This window comes from Lissotriton vulgaris, chromosome 9, assembly GCF_964263255.1.
Source record: "Lissotriton vulgaris chromosome 9, aLisVul1.2, whole genome shotgun sequence".
Classification (NCBI taxonomy): Eukaryota; Metazoa; Chordata; class Amphibia; order Caudata; family Salamandridae; genus Lissotriton; species Lissotriton vulgaris.
In genome coordinates this window covers 976,743,405-976,765,930 of record NC_141697.1, presented here as the reverse complement: position 1 = coordinate 976,765,930, position 22,526 = coordinate 976,743,405, and the positions used below count along the sequence as shown (strand labels likewise).

The 22,526-nt window shown below is 46.0% G+C and overlaps 1 protein-coding gene across 1 annotated transcript in view; it reads right to left on the bottom strand.

The window, feature by feature from the left end:
* The window catches only part of FANCD2 (FA complementation group D2), a 1,101,131-nt gene that overhangs the window by 267,473 nt on the left and 811,132 nt on the right, over window positions 1-22,526 (bottom strand). The window contains exon 36 of the mRNA XM_086938826.1: window positions 19,005-19,127. Within this exon, the coding sequence (XP_086794952.1) occupies window positions 19,005-19,127 (123 nt within the window). The remainder of the gene's footprint in view (window positions 1-19,004; window positions 19,128-22,526) is intronic.

Genomic DNA, 22,526 nt, shown 5'->3' with positions numbered 1-22,526 from the left:
GGTGATAAATGACTGGGTGTATACGGATAGTAGTGAACCTGCCTACAGGGTAGATAGGATGGTTATGCCTAAGGGCAATTGTGAACCTCTCCTTTATGCCCAGAGGCCACAGACGGTGTGGCCTGAGCACACCACGGTAGTACAGAAGTGTTGGAAAGTGGCTAATAAACTCCTAGGATGGGCGAGCACACTGACTGCGAGAACACCACTGTGGCTAGGTGACTGCTTTAACAGGCTTTAAGGGGTGGAAGTTGAGTGGCATCAAATATTTAGGTGATGTCTGGAAAGGGGACTTTCCCCGCTCCTTTGAGTACCTCTAAAGGGAATACAACCTAAACCAGTCACAGAGATACCATCATATACGACTCCTACATGCCCTACAATCCCATATACAGAGGTACATCTATTCCGGAATACTCCACGATGGAAGATAGGTTGTTGCTCAACCCCATACCAGAGAAACCCACATCTACAAGTTATCGTAAATTAATAAACAACATACCTGACCCCCTGATCACTCTTAGAGCAGCTTGGGCCAAAGATCTTGGAAGCATAGACGACAAAGACTGGCAGGATGCGCTGCAGAGTCCCAGAGAGATTGCAATCCATTTGAAGTTCAGACTGGTGCAGCTAAAAATCCTTCACCGTACCTACTACCCCGCACACACCTTTATGCATGGGGCAGAAGTCAATCTGCGTCATGCATGAGGGGCTGCCACCAGGAGGGCACCTTCTTTCATATCCTATGGGAGTGTCCGGAGATCATCCCCTTCTGGACAAAGGTCACCGACACCATGTCTAGTATGGTGGGGAGACGGTTCCGAAGGAGCCGAAGTGGCTTTTATTAATGATTAAAGGGGACACTGAATGGTCTAGGTATGTGGAAATAAGGTTTGCTCTGGCAGCGGAAGTGGCGAAAATAAATATTGCTTGGAGGTGGGAGGAGCAGACACTCCCGCGTTGGGAGGAATGGGAACGGCACCTCGTCTGGTGCCAAAGGACCGAAGAGACTGTATACAAAAGTAGGGGGTGCACTAAAAAATGGAAGAAAGTGTGGCCGCCCTGGCGAAAGTACAGAGAAAATGGAGCAATCATGGAGGGGTAGGAAAGATGGGAATTGTTAATTGTCCTTGTTGTTCCCTAAAGATCATTTTGCTGTTAACTCTTGTGATATCTCCCAATGTGGTATATAGGCACTATTTTGTACTGCATGGTCTGATGAGCATTATTAATAAAAAGATTTTTTAAAAAAAGTCTGGTGCCTAGGATATTTAAACGTGAGGAATCTGCAGGTAGAGGTATCCATCAGAAATGAATGGCACAACACTGTAGATACAGACAGTCACAACACATAAAAAACATACGGACACAATTAGGTCAAAATGTACTAAATAAAAGTGACTTTAAAAATTAGAATTCGGTGGCATAGTAACAGAAAGTAAATGATACTTACAATGATTCATAATAAATATATTTTGCAGGTTTATTATACTGTGAGTTGATATGGCATCAACACACCTTAATATAACTATGCAGAAATGCTGAAGTAAATGCACACTTTAAAAAACATGGACACACTAAACAATCCACAAGCTCACCACATGACACCTCCACTGCTATTTATCAACCCATCACACATAATTAGCATCGTAGGTAAGCCAGCCAAAATCACAAGATTTTCACAACAGTGCTGGGGTTTGCTCCCCCGATCAACAATTACTTTAGTTGGAAAGCAAGGATATACAAGGGATAACTCTCTTTTCTATGTCTGTAGCAGAGGTATTTCAGACATACCTCTTCCTACTACAAGTGACCCTGGACATGGTTTCAGAATGGAACAGGTGCCAACTTCACCAAAGGCAGTCACCATGCCATTCTTGCCATTGGCAAGGTACTCAATGAGTCCCCTTCATGACTTATAGATCACTACAAATGTCTGGTGGTGTCATGGCTAAGATCTTTGAGACTAGGAAGTACCTAGATTATCGTCCTTTTCCTCTCTTCCATAGGTCATGCACTTTCTAGTGCGGCTTTGATGATTATGTACATCATGATGTCTGTGGGAGGTTATAGGGAGTACAGGAAATAAAGAGTACCTGTTTTAATTAAAACAGCACTATATACCAAAAGTGTATAATCTGTCAGACCCACCTTATCCCATTTGCTCAGAAAAGGCGCCAATCCCCCTTTACCCACATTGTTGATTTTCAAGCTCAAGTTATAATGAGTTTGTTTGTTTTAGGTTTGAAAGTCACAGAGGATTGCTGTGGTTCTCCTCCTCTGGAGAGGACATCCCCACTGTACTTCTTGATGAGATGGCTGTTTTGGACAAAACTATATTTGCCTTAAATAGACTAAACATTTGTCATAAGTGTCAATGCTGCTGGTGAAACTATGTGGCTGGAGAAGCCAATCACGAGCAGTCATCAAACACTGATGAACTCTTTGTAAAAAATCTGAATTTTCAACAAGCTGTCATTCTCAATCAAAGGGGAAACCCAACAAGTCAGTCTGGAAATTGTCCAAGAAACCTCTTGATCATATCCACCAGGCATGCCTTCTAATGACTAAAGAAGTATTTGATAGATTAGTTTACAGATTCTGTCACATAATGTTACCTATCATCATCCTTTATCAGTTGAATGAAAGATCCTCACACGTGATCTGCCAACTTTTATGACATGCACCACCATTTTCCTCAGAGTGTGTGTATCTAGACAGTGTTTATGTTATTGAAACTGCTTTGATGTAATAGCAAATAAAGAACAAAGTATAAATAGATCTCCAAGCACTCTGAGAAAAATGTTCTGGGCAAATATTTTCCAATCGACTTCCTCATGGCTGTTCCTATTAATAGCAGCCAAGCCACAACGCTCAACACAGATAATTGGGGTGGGTGAATGAGGAACACACACCCATCACATATATGGATAATGGTTCTGTTACTTTCTGAATAATAATGTCTTGGATGTTATTAAGAGGAAAAGCCATGAGAAAGTCGATTGTAAAATATTTGCCGAGTATGCGAAAGACATGTTGGCTAGTGTTTTGTAGAACTTGAATACCAAGGATAAGATGTTCGAATTTTTGTGAATACAATATTAAGACTCTTTGTATAGTTTTGGAACTTTTTGCGCAAAGTGCTTGTGGATGTGGATCTACTCATATTGTAAGGACAGTGTCCTCCTTGAGGAATTTATGGTGCCATTTCGTCCCCCAGGAGCATCCGACTCATGGCTCAAAACAATATATTTGTTGTGTTTATTGGGTTATTATATTGTAAAGACATTTTGCAACGCTTGGTTTGGGTGCGCCGTATATTACCCAACGACCACTTCTTGCTTGTAAAGAACAAATTAAATTAAAATATGAAGCCAGCAGGCAAGATGCGTTTGAGTTCCGTAAAGCCGGTTAGATCAAGGGAAAAACGTGCTTCCGATGGTGTCCGATTTCTTTGACTATGATCAGGTGGAATTAAAGAGAGAGGCATTTGGTTAAGGCTGTCCCAGTGAGGCTCACACCACAGAGCAAGCAGATGTCGGGAGAGGTGTTGAAAACTTTAGATCCATAAGAGCCAACCCAAGCTATTTTCTATGTACTGTGGGAGTGGAGTTAGTCTTCACCCATACCATAAAACGGGGTCAAGTAAGGGAGGTCTCCTTGACCAACATTAAAGATTTTGTTGACATTTCTTGTGAGCTTTTAGATCTTCATGAGCAAGTTTGATTTTACTTTATTTGTGGCTAGAGGGTAATTTCTATGCAACCATTCTCAATACTGGAAAGAAACATTCCTGCCCTCACTTATTAGACCCATTAGATTTAAAAATTCTCTTTTTGGAGAAGTGCCCAGTCAACTTGAGTATTGTAAATCATTCTAGAGTCCTGTAAGTGAACCAAAATCAGAAAGTAAATTATGAGCTTCTAACCCGATGTGTTCCTATATTTGGCAGTACGACTCAAGGAATTCCAGCACCTCTCAGATAAATTCAAACAGAACTTCAAAACCAGAATATATTTGCTGCACTGCAACCTCCCCAGGCAATAATTTGATCTGACTGGTAATGTAAGAGTGACTGAGAGTGTTCAGCGCTTTACAGCGTAATTACAGCGAGGCTCTCTGAGCGTATTTTTTAACTTCCCTGTTTTGGATTTTATTTAATTTTTCTTTGCCTTCTCCCCTGCTTTTAACTCTGCCCCATTGCTTGCACTGTAATAGTTGAATACCGCATTTGGCGGGTCCCGTGTCATTCTTCGCCTCTGGCCGCCATCTTTGAGGAACTGAAGGACGCCTGACGGCGCCATTGGGGAGATCGGTCTAGTCGTCAGAAGGACGCTATGCCGGTATTTAAGGCGAGTGTGAAACGCGCGCAGTCGATTCGATCTGACTGGTAATGTAAGAGTGACTGAGAGTGTTCAGCGCTTTACAGCGTAATTACAGCGAGGCTCTCTGAGCGTATTTTTTAACTTCCCTGTTTTGGATTCTATTTAATTTTTCTTTGCCTTCTCCCCTGCTTTTAACTCTGCCCCATTGCTTGCACTGTAATATTTGAATCACCGCATTTGGCGGGTCCCGTGTCATTCTTCGCCTCTGGCCGCCATCTTTGAGGAACTGAAGGACGCCTGACGGCGCCATTGGGGAGATCGGTCTAGTCGTCAGAAGGACGCTAGACCGGTATTTAAGGCGAGTGTGAAACGCGCGCAGTCGATTCGATCTGACTGGTAATGTAAGAGTGACTGAGAGTGTTCAGCGCTTTACAGCGTAATTACAGCGAGGCTCTCTGAGCGTATTTTTTAACTTCCCTGTTTTGGATTTTATTTTATTTTTCTTTGCCTTCTCCCCTGCTTTTAACTCTGCCCCATTGCTTGCACTGTAATAGTTGAATCACCGCATTTGGCGGGTCCCATGTCATTCTTCGCCTCTGGCCGCCATCTTTGAGAAACTGAAGGACGCCTGAAGGCGCCATTGGGGAGATCAGTCTAGTCGTCAGAAGGACGCTAGACCGGTATTTAAGGCGAGTGTGAAACGCGCGCAGTCGATTCGATCTGACTGGTAATGTAAGAGTGACAGAGTGTTCAGCGCTTTACAGCGAGGCTCTCTGAGCGTATTTTTTAACTTCCCTGTTTTGGATTTTATTTAATTTTTCTTTGCCTTCTCCCCTGCTTTTAACTCTGCTCCATTGCTTGCACTGTAATAGCTGAATCACCGCATTTGGCGGGTCCCGTGTCATTTTTCGCCTCTAGCCGCCATCTTTGAGGAACTGAAGGACGCCTGACGGCGCCATTGGGGAGATCGGTCTAGTTGTCAGAAGGACGCTAGACCGGTATTTAAGGCGAGTGTGAAACGCGCGCAGTCGATTCGATCTGACTGGTAATGTAAGAGTGACTGAGAGTGTTCAGCGCTTTACACCGTAATTACAGCGAGGCTCTCTGAGCGTATTTTTTTAACTTCCCTGTTTTGGATTTTATTTAATTTTTCTTTGCCTTCTCCCCTGCTTTTAACTCTGCTCCATTGCTTGCACTGTAATAGCTGAATCACCGCATTTGGCGGGTCCCGTGTCATTTTTCGCCTCTAGCCGCCATCTTTGAGGAACTGAAGGACGCCTGACGGCGCCATTGGGGAGATCGGTCTAGTCGTCAGAAGGACGCTAGACCGGTATTTAATACGGCCATGGCAACGCGCAGCGGTCTCGCGCAGCGGTCTCGCCGGACTCCCGCCGGAGTCACGCCAGAGTCCAGCCCGTCTGTGCCCGTCCGGGCCCGGACGGGCTTAGGGCCAGCCGCCCTGCTTAATCTGGTAGGCTCCGCTATTATCTACTCGCGCGCAGATTTACTTCGGCTTCGCCGCTCTGAATCTTCTTTCTGCACATATGCGCATATAGGTACTGAACCCTTTACACGCTGTGTACTATGTAACTCCCCTAACCAAGTGGCGGTAAGGAACACCTTACGATCTGCCTTATTGAATTGTAGATCCCTCCCGAGGCACTCATTGGAAATTAATCTCCTCATACAGGAACATGAGTTAGATATCCTGTTCATAACAGAAACCTGGCTTATGCAAGGCTCAGAAGCAGATATTGTGAAAGCCCTTCCTCCCGGCTTTTTAATTCATTCACAGGACAGGTCAGTGGGGCAGGGTGGGGGGTGGGGGGGTGGTGGTGGTGTTGCTATTCTCTATAGGGACTCTCTGGTATGCAGAGACCAAAATGGTGAGGTGGAGGACTGTGAGAGCTGTAAGTTCTCCATACAAATTTCACCTATCGTGGCGATGTCCGGGATATTAGTCTACCATCCTCCAGGAGGCATTCGGAATTTTGTGAGCTCCCTTATGGAAACCGTGACGGTTCTTGCCGCTTTAGCGACAAATTTTATCACATTGGGAGACTTTAACCTCCATTTCGACGACCAGGAAGATCGGTCGGCGGTAGACCTCCAATGTGACCTAAAAGCTTACGAGGTCAATCTTATAAACCTAGAGGCTACCCATAACAAGGGTCATCTGCTTGATCCGATCTTTACGAATGTTACTGCTATGAAAGCCTCCTCCCCGATTCCTCTCCCGTGGACGGACCATTTTATGATTCCCTTCACCTGGCAAACAGAGATGGATAGCACTTCTACCATCAGTGTATGTGCGCCCGAAAGACCCTGGTCTAGGCTGTCTGTGGAGAACTTGCCGCTGAGACTGGAGGGCTCCCCCCCCCCCAGGGAAGGACCCGGTATTGGCGGAAGCAGATTTTTGCAGATGGATGTCCAGTGCAGTCGATTCCGTCCTTCCCATAAGATCGGCAGGAAGGAGGGAGAAAAGAACGAGTTCCGCCCCCTGGTATACGCCAGAGTTGAGAGCTATGCGGAGGGGCTGCAAAAAACTGGAGCGTGTTTGGAGGAGGAATTGGGAAGTAGCTAGTAAGATGGAATATCGCGCGGCGATAAGGACTTACAAACTTACCATCCGGCGCGCTAAAACCCTGTTCCTCGAGAAGAGAATTAACAACGCTTCCAACTCCTCCAGAGAAACTTTTCTAGTGGTCAAGGAACTCCTGAGGGTCCCTGTACCGCCTGCCTCCACAGACAACTTGGAAGAAAAATGCAAAGACCTAGCAGATTACTTCCACACAAAAATAGAAGAATACCCTGCCTAAAATTAGCATAGGAGTGGAGTCCAACGAGCACGGAGGGAGACCCCTGGAGACCCTCGAGTCTTTTGGACCAGTATCTGTGGATGAGGTTCTTAAGGTCCTGGTGACCGTTAAGAGTGGCTCCCCCCGTGATTTAGTCCCCATGAGGATTCTCAAACTAGTTGCCCCTTCCATCGCTGAACCGATAGCCGAGGTTATTAACGCCTCGTTGGGATCCGGTGTGGTGCCACCTAATTGGAAGGGATCAGTAGTAAAAGCTCTCCTAAAAAGCCTAACCTCGATCCCCTCGATATGGCGAACTACAGGCCCATTTCTCTACTTCCGGGACTCAGCAAAATCGCGGAAAAATTGGTAAATCTCCAGCTATCCAATTTCCTTGAGTCCAACGGTTTATTGAGAAGTTCTCAAACGGGTTTTCGCCCTGGTCAAGGCACCGACACCGCCCTGCTGGCAGTCATTGAAGAAGCAAGAAGCATTTTGGATTCGGGAGGATCAGTGGCAGTGATCCTCCTGGACCTTAGTGCAGCCTTTGGCACTGTTAACCATCAAGTGTTACTTCAACGGCTGTCAGACATCGGAGTGCGTGGGACTGCGCTGAAATGGCTGCGGTCATTTCTTAGCGACCGGACCTATCAGGTCTGGGAAGGCAGCGCACGATCGGCATCCATCCACCTCCATTGTGGAGTGCCGCAGGGCTCCTCCCTGAGCCCCACATTATTTAATGTGTATATGGCCCCCTTGGAGGACGTGGTGGCTCCATTTAACATCAAAATCGGGAGCTATGCCGATGACACCCAGCTGGTGTTCGCCCTATCCCAGGCCACGGAAAATCCCCAGGTGCTGCACTCCTGCCTATCCAAAGTCCACACTTGGATGGGGGAGTCAGCACTAAAGCTGAACGGTTCAAAGACCGAAATCATGCTGATGGGGCAGAAAAGTCCCTCACTCCCCCCGACCGCCTGGCCTAGCTGTCTGGGATCACCGCCAAAACCCAAGGCAGAGATCAAGAGCCTCGGAATTTGGTTGGAGCAAGATCTCTCCTTTAGGACCCAGGCTACTAAGATGGCAGGTGTCTGTTTTGGCCTTCTCCGATCCGTGCGCAAAGTGCTGCCTCATCTTCCATTTCCATCTCGGAAAGTTTTGATCCAGGGGCTGATTATATCAAGTTTGGATTTTAGCAACGCAATCTACTTGGGCGCCCCTGAGGCCACTCTGAATAAATTGCAACAAATTCAGAACGCGGCGGCACGAATGCTTAATAACATCCCCATGTCACGGTCAGCTAAACCCGCACTGAGGGCTTTGCATTGGTTACCGGTGCGGGAAAGGGTGAAATTTAAATCTCTCTGCCTTCCACATAAAATCTTGCAGGGTAAAGGCCCCCCCGTTCTGCAAAATCTGGTGACCCCTTACAAGGCCAGCAGAACACTTCGCTCAGACCAAAAACATCTACTTAAGACCCCTAGGGTAAAAAAGGCCCGCTCAGGAGGAAGGAGGTTCTCCGAGAAGGTTGCGACCCTTTGGAACTCACTCCCTTTAAGTTTGCGCTCTGAGCCATGCCTCCTTCGTTTTCGCAAACATCTGAAAACATTTCTTTTCTGTTAACCGCTGTCCCTCAACTCACATGAGCGTTACTCTGTCCTGATAAGCGCTGGGATGCTCCAGGGTAACCACGCGCTATACAAGACCGCCCTAATAATAATAATAATAATAATAATAATAATTGATCGTGAAATTCAACAAACCAACTTTTTTGCTGGTTTTAATATAAGGTCTGTGTCTAAGACTTTAATATATGGTCGGTGTCTCTGAATGCTGATCAAAACATTGTTTATTCTCAGTACTCCACAAGGCTCTGCTGGAGCCTTCCTCTTACGCTTCTTTAGTGAAGTTGGCATCAGGAGCAATGCCTGGAGCTGAAAGAGGGGAAGAGGTCACTGGAATGAATCCCCTAGAAAAAAGAATACTCACTCTGACAGCTCTCACAAGCCTGTCAAGGAGATTTGTTACCCATGTCTAACCAGGACTTATGAAAAACTTCAATGAGGAAAGAGTCAGCAGCAGGAATGGAGACCATCACCTTAGATGAACGTTTACATATTTTATGAAGATGACATGGAATCCTTTGTAGTTAATTGAGAAGCTTTCAAGCTCTACTTCAGTAACAGATCATCTCAGTGAAGATCCCTCACTAGCAGCTTTCGATTTTGGGGTAGCACATTTCACTTTAAATAGAGAGCTGGATTTTGAATCCTTTTCCTAAGAGGATTCAGTTACAAAAACTTTAACCTTGTTCTGTCCAATCTCTTTCGTGTGTATTATGACACACTTGTCTCAGAAACCAGATGTATGCAAACCCCCAACAGCACATGCATTTTCAATAAGGCTGGGACGTAAGGATCCATGCTTTATACATGGTACAGATCATATATTTAGATGTTATTGGTGGACACAGATTGCTGGATGGAGAAGTCTTCTGCATGGTTGAAAAAGTGTACTCCTGCCATGTTCTGTTGTCTGGATATCTAGTGCTGAATATTTGTAATCGGGGAACACGGTTCATGAGGGTGGCCATAACATAGTCTGTCTCATGGATTCGATCTTGTTGGACCAGGAGGAGCACTTAAAGCACTCCCCTCTTCATGGTGGAAAGATACCGCCTTCACCAGGTGGTGGAAGCATACAATGTAGTCGTGAACAGGACCTTTTTACCCAGTGTCACTGGTGTGAGGTCTACATGCTCACTCACCTTTTTAAAAAGTTCCGCTGCTGTGTGCTTAACTCACCCTTGGCCCACCTCAGGTAGATGTTGAGTGCTGCGCAATGTGGGAGTAGTGACTATGCTGAATGTATGTTTTTTGGGAAGGGAACAGTACAGGAGTAGTGCAGTATTGTGCAGTGCACGTGTGGTCAATGCATGTACTGGGTTTATGTACGCCTGTGAGGAATACATTACATAAGAGATATAGTGCTGTTTAGTATATGCACAATGAAAGCATGTGCTGGTAATATGCGTGCTTGAATGAAGTACAATACATGAGGGGTGAAGTGTTGTGCAGTATGCACATGGTCAGTGTGTGTGTGTGGTCAGTGAGTGTGTCCTGGCAGAGTATGTGGTCTTAAATAGCACATTCTGGGTGAAGATAGAAAAGCTTCAATGCCAAATAGTTTACTTCATGGCTCTGCGTTTCTGGTGTGGTAAAAGTGAAAAGGAACTGATGTCTGTGTGCCTGGGTGGCGCCTATTTAGGTGACTGCGACTTCATAACAGACGCTAACGACGCAGACAACATCACGAGGAGCCGAACTGAGCCACCCAACCACATGCAGGGGTACTGATCACGCAAAGATTTCTGGATCCAGCCTGACGCTTGTAAAATTCAAAGGTAAAGAATCTGCAGCTAGAAGTCTGTATCAAATAGTTTGAGCAGACAGTGTGTGTGCTGAATGCATAGAAGTATTAGTGCTCAACAGTAAGTGTCCTGTGAATGTACACTGAGTAAATGTGCCTGCAATGGTACATTACATGGAGGATCTTGGGTTCCAATTTGGGAAGCCAAGACCTGCCTGGTGAATACATGAGGAGGACAGGAATCCCCCCCAGACATATTTGTGTATTGCTGCATTCCTGTGAGCTGGGTGGGACACGCAATGGAGGGAAAAAGAAAGACTTTCTTTACACTTCAAAAGACTGCTCTTTGATTCAGTGATAGATAATAAGGGAGGGGCCATAACAAATACAGGAAGGGAGATGGGGCTGATAGGGAAACATAAAGATATCATAAAGTGTAGAGCTGTGATTTTGGGATTAAGCTTTTGATGCATATATCACAGTGGGGACATCCAAGGGTGGGTCTGGTCATTCCCATGAATTGGGTTGTGTGACAATCAGTTTCTGAGTCTTGCCTGCTGTGACAGACATGCTTTTACGAAGACATATGAGAAGGATAAGTGTCCATCTCAAAAGAATACAAACACCAACTTGAAACTTCAAAGACTCAGACCCTAAATTACATTTGTGTGTCATGAAATGAACTATAAGAAGGAGAGGTTGAGATCCCAAATGTGGTCATCTGCCAAGCAGACAGATGAGCTGTGTGAAAAGGGGAAGCTCTGCAAGACTCATGCTTGTGGTCAGGATTAGTGCGGGAAGACTCCTAGTTTGCCTGCTGGATGACAGTACACATCCAGAACATGAAGACATCATGTCCTGGAGCCTGCAGCACCAGCGCCTGACTGCTTGCCAAGACCAGTGTGCCCTGTGAGGAACAGGGGAGCGTTGGTGGAAACGAGGTCCAGTGGGGAGCCCTGAACGAGGATTCCTTGACTGAAGTGTGAGGCTGTGCACCAATCGGGTCATTGGCTGTGTGCCGTGTCGGCTCTGCGACCCTGGTGTGTCCCGAAAGGGCAACTGAAAACCGAGTCGAGAGTGAAGCACTGTGCGGGCCGGGGCGAACCCAACCATGCTGCAGTGACCCTGTATGCCAAAAGGGGCTACCGGTAAAGTTATCACTGCTTCGCTGGTATCCATGACCGTCTCAGCTTGGGCGCTTGCACTAAGGAAGTTGGTGCCTTGTTTTTTAGTACCATAGCAACCCTGTGTGCCATGAGGGGCTGCCTGTACTAAAGTGCCAAAGAATTCTGGTTATTAACTAAAGGTGAGACTGAGGCTTCGTTCTCCAGGTTGGACCTGCTCTGTGAGCGATCTGCACCTGACTAACCGGAGAACTTGAGGACGCAGTGGATGACGCTTAACCTTCAACAGACTCCAGTTGGTAGCTAAGAAAGGATTTCCCCCTCCCACCTGGTAAAGTCAACTTACCATGTCTTTGCGAGTGGGAAGTTGCTCGACAATAGAGGAGGAGTCTAGCAGCGCCACTCAGGAGAGTGAGACTGCGCTGCTGGGAGCTGCCCCGTGGGCCGTGAGCTGCCCACCTCCTCCCAAATGAGCAGGACTCAAGGGGTCTTGCTCTGGGAGCACTAGCTGCTCTGTTGAACTCCTCCATGCTGTGAGAGTTGGTAAGACTAGGACTGGGCCCTGGGGGTCTTGCTGCTAACAGTACTGCAGCATCAGAGACACTTTTGACTAAAATCATTAAGAGTCAAAGGGGAATTCTTCAGTACAGCTTAATAGTGTGCATTTCCTGGATGCGGCCACAAGTGAGTGGGGAATATCCCAAACACATTACACTGAGGAGGATGGGGCAAGGATCTGCCTGACAACTACTAGAGCCCCGACCTCGAGGGGAATTGTGTTGTTGCTTCTAAATGTCCTTTACATTTGCATGTGTGGAGTTAGAAATAAAATACTTATTTTGCTTATCTAAAAGAAAGTATTTGACTGGACATTGATGTATTCTTTGCACTGTGTGCCCTTTGAGTTATGAGTAGTGTTCACTAACAGGTATGCAGCCCCCCCACCCTTTGTAGGTCGGGCCCGGGGACATTAGGAGTAAAAGGCTTCAACCACCATAGTTGGGCCCGGTTGGCCCTGCAAGTCCAGTGGCCCTCTGAAAGGGATTCTGATACAGTAGCCTGTGGCTCTCTGAAAGGGATTCTGACAGATGGTCTGATATACAGTGGAAAGCTTTTTTTAAGAAACTTTGAGGAGAACATCCAAGAACAAAGTGAGGGCAAAAATGTTACATAATGAAGGGAGCTACGGATCCTTGTGTCTGTAGCACACAGAAATAAAAAGTAACTCATGTCACCACCACAGATGACCCCTGCCTTTATGCACCTGCAGATATCCTATCCACTGGATGCGAACACAGTTAAGGAATAAAAATGACAAAATGTGAATTGGGAGAAAACTGTTTTTTTTTTAATAGTTTGATTACAGAGAGACATTTGGATACACACTGCCCAAATCTACTAAGCAGATGAAATGGAGAAATAAACAATGGATGAACTACCAACTGGTAACTCTGCAGCAGTTTGTGGATCACAGCGAAATTACTGCTTGTGAATCTTGCCAAAATGATAGATTTGCACGGTGATTTGCATCCACATAGGAAGAAGTTCCAGTCTCATGATGATTCAAAGATAGGAATATCTGGGAAACAGTAGCCTTTGGAAACTATGCTCATGAGCAGGTGGGTGTGGTGTATCAGGTACAATAAGGCATTTAATACCTCGCATTGTGTTTGACCCCCCAGGTAACAGGTTCAAGTCTAGAAGTACGAGCTACTTACCTTCTGTAACGATGTATCTGGTAGAGACATAGTCTAGCTGCAGATTCCTTAACTTAGAACATCCCCAGGCATCAGACTGGATCCGGAAAATTTTCCGTAGCAGCACCTCTGCGGGCCGGGGGTGGCACCGCCCGGCTCCGCCATGACGTCATCTACGGACATAATGTCAGCGGAGCCATATATGCCCCTCCTGGCGCGCTGATGTCAGAGAAAGTTTTATGCGTCAGAACGCGGAGCCATCACCAAAAGAAAAAACTGAGAATATGGGAACAGTGCGCAAAGAATTATGGAACAAATAGTAGAAATTGACAGGCGAGACAGAACAGTGCTCTGAAAAGCCACCCCACAAGAGCGAAGGCTCAATCAACGTTAAAGGGAGACAAGGATGTGGAAAAACAGCCTGGCAGAGGATAGAAAGTCCACCTCCTGAAAGTAAAACCGTGAAGAAGATCAGGTCCGGAACACTAGATTAGGAAGGGTTCACCATAAGACGTCCACAAAAGAGACGTCTCAATCCCAATTAATGGTCCATAAATGTACATAGCCAATAGACCTGAAGAAAAAGGCCCAGCGGTGGCAAAGACCATAAGGCAACGTAGAAAGGGAAAGTGGGATGGTGGGAAAAATCGTGAATAGATTTCACACCCTACAATCCAGACGAGTGCTGGAAGAAATACATGATCTAATAACATACCGCCTAATTGTCGAGAATGGGCGGTCAGTAGCAGAGAAACAGAACAAAGCAGTCTGTTTTGGAGTGAGAGAGAGTATATCACACTGCCAAAGGGCAAGCCACCCTAAGGGAGGAGAGTATAGAAAGCTGCAACCTGAAAAGGTCCTTGCAGAACGGGGAGGACGGTTAAGAAAACTGTGGCTAGACTATGTCTCTACTAGATACATCGTTACCGAAGGTAAGTAACTCGTACATTTGATAGAGATATCTAGCTGCAGATTCCTTAACTTAGAATAGATACCAAAGGCATACCCATAGAGGAGGCAGATTTGCAACTGAACCCCACCAAGTTCCTGAAAGAACGTAGCCGTCCATAGGGTAACTTAACAGCACCGTTAACCTTGGGGACGAACCACAATGAGGACAGTAATATAGCACAGTTAACCACCAGACCATGACGCTCTAAAGAGAGCGGAAAGCCATGGGAGGCAAGGGCACTAGAAGCCGTCCAGAACGGCACGAAAACCCCCCCTTGTGTATACCGGGTTGAGAGAAGGAGAAACACAGAGCCAGAAAACTTGTTGCGAAGTGAACGTTCAAAACTTCCACAAAAAAAAAAGGATGAACCAAACCAGGGTTTAAAGGAGCCACAGGATCCGAGGTGGCGACAGAAAGCAAAAACCTATTACTGGTCGACCAAGCAAAACAGTAGTAAAAAACACTGTGGAACCTGTACCAATAAAGGCACGTGGGGCAGCAGCAGTGGCAATAGGCTGACCCATACCCAGCAAGTGCCAGCATGGAGAAGAAACCATATACCAGATAAGCTGGAGGTAAGAATGAAGGTTATGACTTTGTAAGAAGTGGAGCTGACCCGAGGGTGTGAGAGAACCGCTGGATGCAGCATGCCAATTGCAGCGAAGTCTTGAGAGACGGCTACTGGTATGACAGAGACATGGAACACTGGCCCGATATGTACAACAGCGAAAAGGAACCCTGTTGAAACTGGTACCAGAAGACACAAGTGACCGCAGTGGCAGAATGCCAATCCATGGGCACAAGATACTGGTAGTACAAAAGCACAAGACACGCCCGGACTAGGCGGTGTTGTCACAATATGCGAAGGGTCGATGATAAGCAGTGGAGCGACAACCAACAACAGCGAAGACCGGAAGGGACCTAAGCATGCTGTATGGATACTGGAACCATACGCAGTAAGCAAAGACTATCCAAAGGGTAGCATAGCGTCTCAGAGGCACACCACAGCAAAAAGGCAAGAGGGCAACGGCCCAAGAAGGATACCAGCAAGTCGGACACCACAAGAGCTGGTGGTACAAGTTGACCAGGCCAGGAACCACGGACACCGCATGAATGAAAGAGTCTGCACACATCATTTGTGTAAGAACACAGAGCAGATACAGAGCAGGAGGAAAACTTTGAAACAATGAAACAAGACCCAACCAGAGTCCACAGGGCGCTGAACATACTCGCAGATAAGCGGAAACTGGGTAGGGCAATGTCCAGAGCAGTAAGTAACCCATGCCCCTTGCCTGAGAGGAACCATAGTCCCCTGCAAGACAGAGTAGAAAAAGAACCAGTCACTACAGTGGCAAAACTGAGGACCAATGTAAAGGACCCGGACCTCAAGGAGCGAGTATCCAGGGAAAACACGCCCCTGTGAGAGTGCACAGCATGAATCCAAGCAAAAGCGTGGAACACTCATATGGAAACAGCACGGAAGAAGGACACTGTTGTTGGATAAGCGACCAGAAAGAGGCCATGAGCACGTATAGCAGATTACATTTGCTAATCCACCCTTTTGGAGGACAACCCCGAAAGGGCCGTATGTTCAAGTTGCACCAATAAAAACAATAAGAAGCAGGCCGCACAGCGGCAAATAGGGTGTCAGTCGTGAAAGAATTGCCACAACAATGTGTCTCACTGGGCGTGTGAGATAGACATCACACAGCATAGAAACCCATGTCAGGTTCCAAAGCAGTACAAACCGACCAACCCAACGTGCCATAGAGCAAGTTATACGAGGAATTCTGTAGGAAGAGACAAGTGACACCCAGCAGGACCTCTGCTTGCAGACTTCATAGGAGCGTACCAAGTCAAAGGCAGAACCCAATGCCATGAAATACCCTACATAGGGTAAGGCTAATCCCCAATAGGGGCGTCCTCTTGGCCTAAGCACACAGTCAGAGGACTGAAAAGAAGAGAATCAGCCAAACAGGTGTACCGAAGGAACATAGAAATGGCAAACCAGCCATGAACAGGAACCGGACACTAAAACCAACCTGTGCATCCGTAAATAAGGCACAGAATAGGGCAACAGAACAGAATCCCTGGTGGGAGGTAACCGAGGCATAGAGGGTGAAGTCTGTAGATCAAAAGCTGCCTGAACAACTGGTCCCTGAGCTGCTGGGTGAAGAGACAGACAAAGAGGATCACCGGGAGCAGGGCGGTGCCTACGAGCAATAGCCCGATCAACAGTGTCATCAGAAGAGGGTATGGACCATGTGCCACACAGGATGTCAAGTAAAGAGTATCCGGAGGGCAGCATAAGTTCTACTTCGCTAGGCTCCAAATGGAGCAGATCCAACAAAGGATCAGAAAGAAGAGGTACCATAGGAGGCTGAAAGCCAAGCACAGCAGCCGCCCCATGAATAGCGCGAGCGAAGGCAGCACTAGACTCAGTTGACATCCGTGTAGGAGATAACAAACTGTCAGTAGGAGACGGTTGAAGGCTAATTCTACTGGACATGAGCAGTGGAGGAGCCGGAGCCTGACTCGAAGGCCAGGCGACACACAGTACTTGCACCCGGGCTCCTTTATCATCGGAGTCCAGGGAAACATCAGGTTCCAAGTGAGGAGGCGTAAATGATAGCACGGCGTTGGCGTAAGCCACTGTGGCGATCCATTGCCGGCAGAGTAGTCGGGGCAGCAACCACCAAGATAAGCAGACTTGACGCCAGCACCGGCGTCGATCGACGCCGCAGCGGAGTTGCCTGGACGTCGACGACGTCCACAGAGGACTCGAACTGGGCGCCGACCGACGGGAGCCCACTGCAGCCTGCCGGAAGGGAGCACGAGGTGCCACAAACGGCGCTGAGCCTGGTGTAATACCCAGCGTCGAACCGGGTATTGCGCCTCTGACGTCGCGCAGTAAGCCGCACAGGGCTATGCGTTGACTGTCGGATGGGCTGTGCTCTGGGACCTGGCTCGGTGGCGTCGTGTCGGCTCGGAATCTGAGTCAACGCACACAGCCGTGTCGGGGAAAAGTCTGCAGACTAAGACCAGGCATGAGTGCCAGCTACCTCTGTGGGACCCCAAGGCGCACCAGGGAGAGGGGGCGACTCAAAACAAGCCTGGAGTGCCTTTGAATAAGCCTCCATTTGGGCACGCGTTGCCCCAACATCCGGAAAGGGCGGGTACAGAGAATGAGGCTGCTGTGCGCCCTCACCCAGCGTAGTATGAGAGGAATGGGTGGCAGCAGCACGGGCAGTGGATGAAGATCTCCGTAAGCGACGCATTACGCTTACCTGTTGACGCTCAGCAGTCGCGGGAGCTACCTCGAGAATTAACCCGATCCCGAGAAGAAGAGCGGCGGGAGGGAGCCGGACCAGACACCCGTGCGGCCAGCAACTTCATGCAACGCTCCCTCAAGGACTTTGGTTTCATCCTCTGACAGGCGTCACAGTCCTTGGAGTTATGGTGCACACAGAGGCACCACATACAAATGAGGTGCGGGTCAATGCCAGACATCTGACGCGCACAGTCTTCACAAGCCTTAAAGCCGGAAGGCATTGCACACTGTTTCCACGACGCAGACAGTGTCGAGAAAGCCCAAAAACCAGGCCAAGGAACTGCTGGTTTTCCAGGATCCGCGCTCGGATGTGGAAAAGAAGAAAGCTGAAGTCAGCGCACCTGGAGGGGCATATATGGCTCCGCTGACGTCATGTCCCCCCAAGGCGCGCAGAGGTGCTGCTGCAGAAAATTTCAGGATCCAGTCTGATGCCTGGGGATATTCTAAGTTAAGGAATCTGCGGTTAGACGTCTCCATCAGATAGGTCCACTCAGCCTTCTTCCAGAGATGTATTGAATGAAAACCTCTGAGCTGGTTAACAAACTTTTTTTTCTGCCAATAGCACCAATAGGGGATCAGCATACATGTCAAAGTACGACAGGGATGTGTGAGGCACAGACAAAAGACTAGTGGCAATAGGGTTGATGCTGGCAAGGCGTAGGATAGTGAAGCGATGGGTGCGCAGCCTGATCCCAATGATTAAGGAATGGCACAACGATATGACATATTGTAGTTCACAATCGGGCGTTTTGAGAGTATTACTTCCCGTCTGCAGCCATCCAAGAGAGATCTGAAGGCCATATCAGGCTTACCTACATGGCACAAACATCGAAGAACGAGTGGAAGTGGGGGAGGTTCACACAGTGGAGGCCGAAACGTCCTACAGCGTCATGCTTTGTTGAGGTTCTACTGGAAGTAGTGGGATAGACACTGAATCATGCCACAAAAAATACATTTTCCCTGATATGCTGGTATTACTTGCCTTTACAGTGTGGGATATGAATCACTCTTTATAAGTTTGCAACTGTGGGTCTACAGGGGTCAGATGCTTTGTCAATAAGGAAACCTCTCATGATATGCTTTCATTATAATGTTGGTGCATTGCCTACCACACTAGTGCTCTTTCCTGCATATACAGTTTATAATGCTTTCAACTTACTCAGCCACTACATTATTGTCTAATTACTGTTAATGTAAACTGTGGAAACCTTAAAAAAAAGTCGATTTTTTTGTATACCATACACTTTACAGTCTAGTAGTTTTAGGATTGATTTCAGCGACGTTCACTGACACTGGCAATAGGTTCTCAATTACTGAGGACATAAAAACATTTGAGGAAAAATGGTAAGATCTAGTTTAATTCGACATTAACTCAAGAAAATAATGTCTTATTATTTTCCTATATTACCTTGTCATGGTTGGATATTTAGAAGAATGTCCATCTTTAGCAGAGTTGACAAGTTCTGGTACACCTACTCCAGAGATCTCTTCTATTGCTTTTAAAACATCATTTGTATTCTCGAAATAAATGCTGGAATCAAACATTAGGTCATTACTAAAACACAACAAACAATATTCTCTCATGAAATTAAACAATGAAAATTAGACTTATAAGAAACACATCGCTTTTACACTTTGTTTTTGATACTGAATCTTACATGGCATCAGGAGTTGATAGATAATTACACATTTTGGAAAACTTTTGAAGTCAATCAAAACTCTTTACCACAATCAACACAACACTAAGCACTGATGTTGGCCTAAAGAAAGTTTTGTGTCTACCATACGTTTGGATGACAAGGATTCCTTTATTTGGTAGAGAAACTACAGAGAATAAAGGTGTGAATATAAAAACGACTCATCCAAAGGATGGCACTTCAGAAGGGAGAGTATATACTTAATAGTTTGACAACAAAAGTTGACCAGACTAAAATATCATTATTCATGCAAGATGCTGGCTACTGTTAAATCTATAGAGCGTGGAATACATTTATTGATACAAAGGCATACTTTCTTGATGGTGACAAAAAGAGCCACATATCATCACCTGAAGGTTAACTCCATAAGAGAAAGAAAATAAATCAGTTGTAATATTGACATTGTAGGCTTAATTTCTTATTATATATTCAAGCAAACTAAAAACTATTGGATGGTGAACGGGGCTAGAGCATGTTAGTGTTTTCCTTAACTCTAAAACAAAGAGATAAGCATGGTGTATTAAGCTAAATTCTATTACTCCTTTTGGTAATAATACACAAGGAGGAACGTTCTATGGTATAAAGAAAAGAGCAGGGATTATGACAAACTGCGGTCTAGAAAAACATTTCTCATGAAAGTTTAAATTTTCTTTACATATACACAGAAAAATGTATGAAAGTGGTCAAACAAAATAAAAATGTTCTGATCACCTAGAAGCTCGGTGCATTTTCTGACTGAAACCACCAAAGCAAACAGCCCTATGATGTAGACTGGCATATTGCGCTTTTGTGTCAATTCATCGGAATGATATCACTATTGGCTCAGTAAAGGCATTTCTAATGATCTAAGACTTTCTTAAAGAGAAAGCAAGGGTACTTCTGCATCTGAAATGAATTATAGAGATATACAAAAAGATAATTGTTGTAGTAGCCATCTTTGAAATCCATAGTCTTCAAAAATAGCTGAATCTGGCATGCACGATTTAACACCAGCAAAGTATTTACCCAAACTATTTGTCTGGAAACTAAAGAGCCACACGTCTGATCCATGATCAAGAGGAAACATATGTCATCTACTCTACACTTTGCCAGAATATGCTCTTGAATGTAACTGGAATAACTCAATTGTACTTTTAAGAAGATAAAGAAATCACAGTACAACATGATGCTAAAGAGGACTACAGTTAAAGGGTAGAGAACTGTAGTTGATAATATCCCCACCTTTGCTGCAGCTTGCAACCTGTAATCATTCATTATTGCTTCTCAAAATCCTGGAAAACTACAGCAATTGTTCCAAAAAAAGGGTGCAGTGGTTAGGGGAATTGTAAAGGACTTCAATTTACATCCCTGTTGAGATTGCTTTAGGCTGAGAAGCCATGTAATTGATTGAAGTAGCGATGGGTCTTACAATTTGTTGTGCCCAGGTCATTGGAAAGGCAATTGTATAGATGAATAGAGCAATACGGTAAATTAGCTAAATACATCTTTTTTCCACTCAGTGCTGAAATGTCTGCACAACATATCCACTGCCCTCTTCATTGAGGTCTTAACATACTTGAAATCATGAAAAAGAGTATTTGTGAACTTTAATATGTTTAACACTGCACAAAGAACAGTTCCTTAGGGGAAACAGGAATGACTTGCTGACTGTGCAATGTTCAGGTCAATCCAAGAAAAGGAAAACCAGTTCAGAGAAGTACCATGACATTTAGAAGTATTACAATGGTGCCTTCTATGGATGGTATTAGATCTTATACACCACTGAATGGATTACCAACAACCTTGTATTGGGCAATTTATGTAATAATAAAGACCCAATTTCATTCTGATTCTCTGGTGATCTGATGAGAGTGAGCACCAGACCTTTGAATGAACCACATTATATGATAGATTCATCCAGAATGGATATTCTTAACCAGCTTTTAAATAAATAAACTTTAAAAACATGTCTGCTTCATGTGATGATTGGACATCACTACAAAGGCACTGTATTTATTGAGTACTTTACAAACTATTCAGTAGTTATGAATGGAGAACACTTGATATTCTCCTGTAGATCCAATGTATTCTACTCGCCCCATGCAGCTTGAAAAGAAAGACATCAGGCCTCCACTGGCTCTGCTGCTTTCTCTGATCTGGAAGTGCTTGGTAAGTTTTCTTTCAGTCTGGCAGAGAATAGAGCCTGCAACCGTAACCGAGTTTTGTGCCAGGGCAGTGAAAGAAAGTACTCTCGACTCCATGTAGCCAACTCTTGTTACATCAGGTTATCAATGTCCATTTAAATACTACTGCACAGTGGGTGTGGGCTCCTGCTTCTTCCACAAAGTAGAATGTACAGTGTCAATTTGGGAACTGAACATACTAAAAATGTTAGCCCTAAACGCAATGGGTGATTTAGATGGGGGGGAAAACAATCATTGGTGAAGCCAACAGGACTTACTCGTTAAACCTACTGGCTTTGCAAATTCCTGTTTTTTTTGTCCCAGTTCGCCAACTAAAATGGGAAGAACTCCAGACAACCAAACGAACATGCCGGAAATTGGAGAAGAAGTGGATCCACGAACAAACATCGGACAGCTACGCAGCCCACAAGGACTCCACCCACAGACATCACCACCTCATCAGATCAGCCAAGAGATCGTCCTTCAAAGCCCGCTTGAACAACAACGCACACGATAGCAAAGAACTCTTCAGCATTGTCAAGGAACTCTCCAATCCCAGCGCCATCACCAACGACATCCCGCCCTCACAAGAACTGTGCGACTCACTGGCCACCTTCTTCCACCGCAAGATCGCTGACATCCATGACAGCTTCAACACCACGACCGCACCGACAACGCCAGACACTACTCACCCGGCAATCACCACTCGCACCAACCACCTGGATCAACGTCAACGACGACAACATTTGCAAGACCATGAACGCCATCCACTCAGGATCACCATTAGACCCCTGCCCACACCACATATTCAAAAAAGCAGACGCAATCATCGCACCCCAACTCCGGAAAGTAATCAACTGCTCCCTCGAGACAGCCACACTCCCGGAAAGCTGGAAGCACGCAAAGATCAACGCCCTCCTCAAGAAGCCCAAGGCGGACCCCATGGATCTCAAGAACTTCCGGCCCATCTCCCTACTCCCGTTCCAGGCGAAGGTCATCGAGAAAGTCATCAACACGCAACTGACCCGATACCTCGAAGACAACAACATCCTGGACCACTCCCAGTCCCGG